Source organism: Nicotiana sylvestris, chromosome 5 (genome assembly GCF_000393655.2).
Source record: "Nicotiana sylvestris chromosome 5, ASM39365v2, whole genome shotgun sequence".
Classification (NCBI taxonomy): domain Eukaryota; kingdom Viridiplantae; phylum Streptophyta; class Magnoliopsida; order Solanales; family Solanaceae; genus Nicotiana; species Nicotiana sylvestris.
This window is the reverse complement of record NC_091061.1, coordinates 141,160,367-141,168,987: the sequence shown is the minus strand read 5'-3', so window position 1 is coordinate 141,168,987 and position 8,621 is coordinate 141,160,367. Positions and strand designations below refer to the sequence as shown.

Below are 8,621 nucleotides of genomic sequence, written 5' to 3'. Positions count from 1 at the left end.
TGTAGCCAATAAATGTGTATCATCATAATAATATATATATATATATATATATATCAAAATATATATCACAACTTATTTTTCTTCTTTGTGTATATCAAAACTTTATATTCCTTCTTTGTATATCTAAAATATAAAATTGTAAATATAATTAGTTATAATTTATTATTGTCTCTATCCAAGTGCATAAATAAGTGTACTTTCTGTATATTGTAGTGTATAACATATCATATAATGTATATACTAAAATTGTAAATCATAACTTTATTTTGTTCTTTATACCGCAACAAATGTATATATATATATATATATATATATATATATATATATATATATATATATATATATATATATATTAAAATATACATAAATATCCATCCATTCAATCGTTTAAATTAAAAATAATTCGTAGATAATATGTATTTAATTTATATATAATATATGTATAATCGAGTACAACTTATATATACCAACTTGAAAAAAAGTAACGAGTGAACTCCGCTTAGTGTCAATTGAACACTTGTAAGTTTTGTACTTGCAATATGAATAAGAATAGATTAATATATTTGTCTAATAATACGATCTTAGTTAAGATTTTTTAATTAGATATCTTCCATTAGGATATATAAGAAATTGAATAGAAATCGCTGGAACTGCTGAAATTGAGCTTCACTGGCCACGTGTAATCTCACTTTCTCTTTGAGAAAGGGACACAAGAACTAAGAGTATGTATACAAATGAAGATATTAGACACAAGAAAAGCTCTAAAAGAATTCTTATTTTCTGTAAACTGAAATACATTAACGTCAAGATTATGCACTAAGGTAAGTAATATCCATTTCAACTCTAAAATCCTACATTTTGAAATGATTTACTGAAATGGGAAAACCATTGTCTAATTCCACAAGAAACTCTATTCTATTAAAAGATAAACATTCAAGTCACTTGTAAGACAAAATTGTTGTCATATATAGCTATAGTTTACTAAAATTTCATAGTTAATTTGTAGCGTGAAATACGTGATGTTATGCCATAGATAAGGGCAGAGCTAGTGTATTGGTTATCAGTTCATCTAAACTCAATATATCTTAATAAATTTATTTAATATTTATAAATTATTAATTTAGAACTTAACAGCTTAAAACAACTAAAATCTTGAATCCATAAGCTTCGAATTGAAGAGGACCCTTGGCGTAAATGGTAAAGTTGCTGCCACGTAGCCAGGAGGTCATGGGTTCGAGCAGTAAAAACAACCTCTCACAAAAATGCAGGGTAAGACTGCGTACAATAGATCATTGTGATCCGGCTTTTCCCCGGATCCCGCGCATTGCGAGAATTTAATACACCGAAATGCCTTTTCATAAGCTTCAAATTATGGCTGCCCCTCTAACTTTTATGAACGTATGCCTAAAGATTTGACTATACTCAATACACACGTCAAGGTGGCAGGATTAGGTATCAAAATAATTCAACTGAGCCTACAATTAGACTAAATATAATTATCTATATAACATGAAGTAACCTTCCAAAAAATAGCAACACTAAGCAAGAAATGGCTCTCATTTCTATAATGGCCTCAATAGGTTACTTTGAGATATTTGTTGCAATCTTTTGCTTTTTTGTGTTTTGTGCTTTAGGGGATAGAAGTGGCCTACCATGTAATTGGCCATTTCTTGGAATGTTTCCTGGCCTTCTTTTCCATGTAAATAGAATTCATGAAAGGTGTTTTGAAGTTTTTTCAAGAACTGGAGGTACTTATTTACTAAAAGGCCCTTGGTTTGCAAATATGGACATTCTTGGCACAGTTGATCCTGCAAATGTGCACTATATCATGAGTGCAAAATTTGAGAATTTTCCAAAAGGGGAAGAGTTCAAGAAGATTTTTGATGTTTTAGGAGATGGAATTTTCAATTCTGACTTGGATTTATGGAAGACTCAGAGGAAAATTACTAGGACTTTGATCACTCATCAAAGGTTCCATAATTGTTTGGTGAAAACTAGTTGGGACAAAATTGAAAATGGACTTATTTCTGTCCTTGAATTTGTGGCTAGAGAAAGTAAAATTGTGGATTTGCAAGATGTTTTTCAAAGGTTCACTTTTGATACAACATGTCAATTGGTCACAGGCTATGATCCTGGTTGTTTATCTTTAGAATTCCCAGATAATCCCTTTTCAAAAGCAATGGATGAGGCTGAAGAAGTATTATTTATTCGCCATTTATTGCCAGAAAGTGTTTGGAAATTGCAAAAATGGCTAGGTTTTGGACATGAGAAGAAATTAAGCAAAGCATGGCAAGTTCTTGATCAAGTTATAGGCAAGTATATATCGATGAAACGTGACGAATTGAGCAATGGAACAAAGCTAAAGGAAGACAATGAAGAGGGTTTTGATCTCTTAACATCATACATATTAGATGATGGGCTAAATTTTGATGACAAGTCCCTAAGGGACACTATACTAAACCTCATGATCGCGGGACGTGACACGACTAGCTCAGGTCTTACTTGGTTCATTTGGCTTGTTTCAACACATCCTGAGGTGGAAAAAAAGATAAGGGAAGAACTTATGGCAATCATTTCGGTGACAGAATCCCAAAAATGGAGGCTTTTTAGGGCAAATGAGTTGAAAAATGCGATTTATTTGCATGCAGCATTGTGTGAATCGTTGAGGCTATATCCACCAGTTCCATTTCAGCACAAGACTCCACGAGAGCCGGGTATTCTCCCAAGTGGGCATCATGTTCATCCCAATATGAGAGTGATGTTTTCTTTGTATGCTATGGGGAGGATGGAATCAATATGGGGGAAGGATGCCTCGGAATTCAAGCCAGAGAGATGGATTTCGGATCGTGGCACGGTAAAACATGAACCATCTTATAAGTTCTTGGCTTTCAATGCAGGGCCAAGGACTTGCTTAGGAAAAGAAGTGGCTTTCACTCAGATGAAAGCTGTGGCTGCTGCTATTATCCATAATTACCAAGTTGAAGTTATCAAGGGACACAAAGTTTACCCTAATGTATCCATCATTCTCTACATGCAACATGGTTTCAAAGCTAGAATTAAGAAGAGATGGACTTAGTTTTAGGTTTTACTATTCGATCTATATTTTTATTTGGGGTCTGTTTTTCTATGGAATTAATTAATGCCATCTTCTTGACTACGCAATGTATATTCAAGTTCCCTGTCATGTAATTCACTTGTGTTTCAGGTTCAAGTTGTACTAAAACCAAAATAAAAAAGAGAAGTTAAAGTAATTAGCTTGCACATGTGGTGATGTAAAGTTGTTGTATATGTTGGAGGAAAGAAATGATTTTAAATACAAGTCTTAGCCTCTTTTAGTGCAGTTTGCCTTTTATTTGTTTTACTAAAGACTTGGTAAATTCCTGACCATGACAAACTTTATCTAACACATTATTATCACAACAACAAATTCAGTAAAATCCCACAAATAAAATCTGGGGAGGATAGTATATACGTAAACCTTGGGAAGATAAATATTAAAATTTTATCAACACATTACCTTAATATAAAATTTAAAAGGAAAAAAATAGTTGCAAATTCTGTTAGGAAATCGATTTTCTATGTTATTGATGGGTTTCAACGTCCACCTCAACTCAGAAGGCAAGGAGCTCACCAAGTGAGCTAGCACCTAATGTAATACAAAAAGTTTTAAAAAAAATACCGACCTTCTACATCCGCCATTGAATACAAGAAATTACTATTGGAAGAATTGCAAATTAAGTGAAGTAGTTTCTAACTTTAAAAAAAATTGTAAATTTAAAGAAAATGATGGTCCTCAATCCATTGATTAGCCTACTATCACGACTTCATGTTTAATTAGTTGGAAATTTACTTCCAAACTAATTGGTTGTTTTAAGATATAAGTAGGGGTGGCAAAATGGTTAAAAGAAAACAGTCAACGACTTATATTATCCATTAAAAATGGGTTGAATAACGAACTTTTTAAAAACGGGTCAAATATGGATAAGAACCATATTATTCATTCAGAAAATGGATAATCAATGGATAACTAATAGGTTTAACTTTTACATTTGTAAAGCTTCAAATTGGGGGTTCCTCAAGTTTGGGGGACTAGAAATTCTCTCAATAGTGATCATATTCAAGAAGTCGTGGATAATATGGTTACCCATATTATCCGCCTTTTTATCCGTATTAAATATGTTGGTAAACCTGTATTTGTAAATAATGATTCTGGAAATTAGAACGTTAGCTTATAAACGTAAATATAAATGATATAAATGAAACAGAAATTAATTCGAGCCAACTGAATTCACAGTGTTTCCTTAAGGAATTTAATCCTCTCCTAGTACCCAAGGTTATAGATTATTTCCTCCCAGGATAGAATGAATTACACACTGGTGTAGCGGTACTTCAAACCCCAGTGTTTCAGCGAACACAAAGTTCGGCAGCAAATCACACTTACGATTGCTTTGTTTGTAGTTTAAAACAATGCAGAACAAGGGAGGAGAACTCAGAAGTCGAATGGAAATTCTGAGAGGAAGGAATGCAAATTATAGCCAACGTTGAGTTTTCGGTGAAGAGAAGATCAATAGCTCTCAATTATGTTTTTGGTGTGTCATTCTCCAACTGCTGCTGCTCATATTTATAGTAGTCAGTTGTGAGACCCCCCCCCCCCTCCATGGTGGAGCATGCACTAGCTTGTTATGGAGCAAGCACTTAGCCATGGTGGTAGGAGCACTAGGCGGCTGCTATTGCAACTAGTGGTACAATACACGGATTGGAACATATCTGTTACAAACACGTATAATATTACGTTAATATCTACTATTAACAAATAAATTTGGTCCAAAAAATTAATCAATCAATCAATCATTTGACCAAATCCGAAGCCGAAAAGCCAAAGCCGAAGTCGAAGCCGTAGCCGAAACCGAGCTGAGCGAGCGAGCGAGCGACGACGACGGCGCGAGGCTTGCCTTCTTCCTAACTCTTTAAGAGCTACATGAAGTGCATTTGTATATAAATCCATCAAACTCCTTTTCCTCTACCAATGAGGGACAATGTCTCATTAAAAAGAGAGGGAAACTTAAAATTTTACTCAAAATTTTCATTTCCCTCCATTTCCTATTCACCCTCTTTTTAATACCTTTCTATATTAAAAAGAAACTCAACAATCCCCCACATGAATAGGGAATGGCTATATCACGGAAGTATGCATAAAAAACTTGTGTGATTTGCAAGCAAGGATTAATTGCATCTGGATAAGTAGGTTTCCCTTTGAACTTTCCATAGTGAACTTATGTCGGATATACTCGGTCAATCGGTAGATTTGATATCTTTGAACCGTCGAACTTTAGTGTATACCTAGACAACCATAAGTCACACAATCAACCCTTAACCGTCTTTGGTTCTCATTGTTGTGTTCGTTTCAGCCATGAACGTTGCCTGGTTTCATAAGTGTGTAGAGAATTGGCCTTGCAAAATTCTCCTTGAAGCGGCTAACACTTCACACTTATATAGGTGATTCCTAAACGTGTCATCTCGTAGATACACTATTTAATATACCCCGTATCAAATTTAGAAATCATTAAAAAGCCTTAATGTTTTATCCTTGGTACTGAACATTGTCTCATCATGAGAATGGACCAAAATTTTGTTGACAATGTTGAACCGTCATTAATGACTTTGTTTGATCTCCTTGAACCTAGATCTTGGGATCTCCAGTCTTCTAGGTAGAGTTACTGCCATAATGACTTGTTCTCGGCCATAGTCCCATTCCCCTTGATGATTTCTCAACTACCTCTTTAGTTAGGCCTTTTGTAAGTGGATCCGACACATTATCACTTGACCTTACATAATCAATCGTGATAATTCCTCTAAAGAGTAGTTGCCTAACGGTTTTATGTCTTCGTCGTATATGACGAGATTTACCATTATACATAACGCTCCCAGCCCTTCCAATTGCCGTTTGGCTATCACAATGTATGCATATTGGTGTCAACGGTTTGGGTCAAAATGGAATGTCTTCCAAGAAATTTTGGAGCTATTCAGCTTCTTCACCGGCTTTATCTAAGGCTATGAACTCAGCCTCCATTGTATAGCGGGCAATACATGTTTGTTTGGACGACTTCCAAGATACCGCTCCTCCACCAATAGTGAATACATATCCACTCGTGGACTTAGAATCAGCTGAACCGGTGATCTAATTTGCATCACAGTATCCCTCAATCACCGTAGGGAATTTACTGTAGTGCAAATCAAAGTTCTAGGTATGTTCTAAATATCCCAAAACTTGTTTCATTGTCATCCAATGAGATTGGCCTGGATTGCTCGTATATCGGCTCAGTTTACTTATAGCACAAGCTATATCTGGTCGTGTACAATTCATGATATACATTAAGCATCTCAACACACAAGCATAATCCAATTGTGATATGCTTTGGCCTTTATTCTTTACTAGTGCAAGATTCACGTCAATTGGAGTCTTTGCAACTTTAAAGCCCAAGTGCTTGAATTTTTCAAGTACTGTCTTAATATAATGAGATTGTGACAATGCCAGACCTTGAGGAGTCTTATGGATCTTAATTCCTAGAATTAAATCAGCAACTCCCAAGGTTTTCATATCAAACTTGCTAGTGAGCATACGCTTAGTAGCATTTATGTTGGCAATGTTATTACTCATTATCAGCATATCATCCACATATAGGCAAACAATGACTATGTGATTTGGAATATTTTTAATGTACACACATTTATCACATTCATTTATCTTAAAACCATTTGACAACATTGTTTGGCCAAATTTCGCATACCATTATTTGGGTGCTTGTTTTAGTCCGTAAAGGGACTTAACAAGTCTACATACCTTCTTTTCTTTACCTGGAACCACAAACCCTTCAAGTTGTTCCATGTAAATTGCTTCCTCCAAATCTCCATTTAAGAAGGCTGTCTTTACGTCCATTTGATGAATTTCAAGACCATAAACTGCAGCTAAAGCTACTAGCATTCGTATGGACGTAATTCTCGTCACTGGAGAATATGTATCAAAGTAGTCAAGACCTTCTCGTTGTTTATACCCTTTGACAACAAGTCTTGCCTTAAATTTATCAATAGTGCCATCATCTTTCATTTTTCTTTTAAAAATCCATTTACAACCCAAAGGTTTTGTAACGACCCGACCGGTCGTTTTGAGCTTTTGTACTTTGATCGCCAGCTTTCGGGCATGACTTGCCCCGTGTAATTTATTATGACTGATGTAGATCATTGGTTTTGGTTTTCAGGAAAAATTGGAATGGATTTGAAGAAACAGTCTCAGTTAAAAGCTTTGAATTTGAAAGGTTGACTAAGAGTTGACTTATTTGTATATGAGCTCGGATCGAAAATTTTATGATTTGTATAGTTTTGTTGGGTGATGTATGACTTAGAAGCGCGATCGGAATGTGGCTTGAATTGGCAAAGTTAATATTTTGGCGAATTCCGGTTGATAGGTGAGATTTTGATCCGAGGGTCGGAATGGAATTCAAAGAGTTGTTGTAGCTTCGTTATGTCATTTGTGATGTGTGTGCAAAATTTCAGGTCATTTGAACGTCGTTTGGTCGGCTTTTTGATCGAAAGTGTATTTCGAAAGTTTTTGAAAACTTAGGCTTGAATTCGATGAGTTTTGGGTAATTTGATGTTGTTTGAGGTGTTTTGATGATTGGAACAGGTTTGAATGATGTTATGAATTATATTGGCATGTTTGTTCGGGGTCCCATGAGGCTCGGATATGTTTTGGAAGAGTTTTTGGAAGATTTTGCCGTTTTGAGCATAAGCATGTAATGATCCAAAGGTCAATTTTTAGTTCTAGAGATCGAAATTTGATTTCGAGACTTCCGAAATTTTGATAATGAATTATAGGACTGATCTGAAAAGTTTGGTCTAATTTCATCAAGTCGCGATTGGGTTTTTGACACGAAACATGAGTTAATTATTTAACGAGTGAAATGGGTATTGAACTGAGCACATGAGCTCCGAATTGAATTTCAATTGAAGGGCTATGTTTATATTATTATTTGTGACTCATAGGAACAAGAATCATCGAATTCCGAGTTCGTATGATGGAGTTAGAGACTTTTTAGTGAAAAGAAAAGCTGCTGCAATTTTCTGGGCAGTTTCTGCATTTTTCGCACGTGTGAACAGTAGTCGCACCTGCGTGAACAGTATCCGTGTACAGTACCATGTACAGTAAAAATGAACAGTACCCGTGTACAGTACATATGAACAGTATCCCCATATACATTACCCAGTAACAGTACCGTGAACAGTAATCACGAAAATTTCTGGACAGTGTATGATTCGGGCAGTCCGAGAGTTTTATCATTTTTGGAGCTATGGAGCTCGGATTGAAGCGATTTTCACCATATGGATTGGGGTAAGTGTTCTATATCCAAAAGTGATTATTTAATGATTCCATGGTTATTTTCATCATGAATTAGTGAATCAAATGGAAGAAATTGGAGAAAATTTGTAAACTTTTCAAAAACGAAAATTCTAGATTTGGAGGCCGAATTGTTATCGGAATTTAGTAATTTTGGAATGGTTGGACTCGTGGTTGAATGGGTGTCACACCTCCTTTTTACCGGCCCCGCGAGGGGCGTAGGAGTTTT

General features: G+C 35.3%; 1 protein-coding gene across 1 annotated transcript; it reads left to right on the top strand.

Annotated features, from left to right (window-relative positions):
- The first annotated feature begins 1,533 nt into the window (after positions 1 to 1,533).
- LOC104211696 (alkane hydroxylase MAH1-like) lies at positions 1,534 to 3,313 on the top strand. The gene has a single exon (XM_009760793.2). It carries the CDS (start codon positions 1,550 to 1,552, stop codon positions 3,074 to 3,076), a length of 1,527 nt encoding a protein of 508 aa, XP_009759095.1. The 5' UTR covers positions 1,534 to 1,549; the 3' UTR covers positions 3,077 to 3,313.
- The last annotated feature ends 5,308 nt before the right edge of the window (positions 3,314 to 8,621 follow it).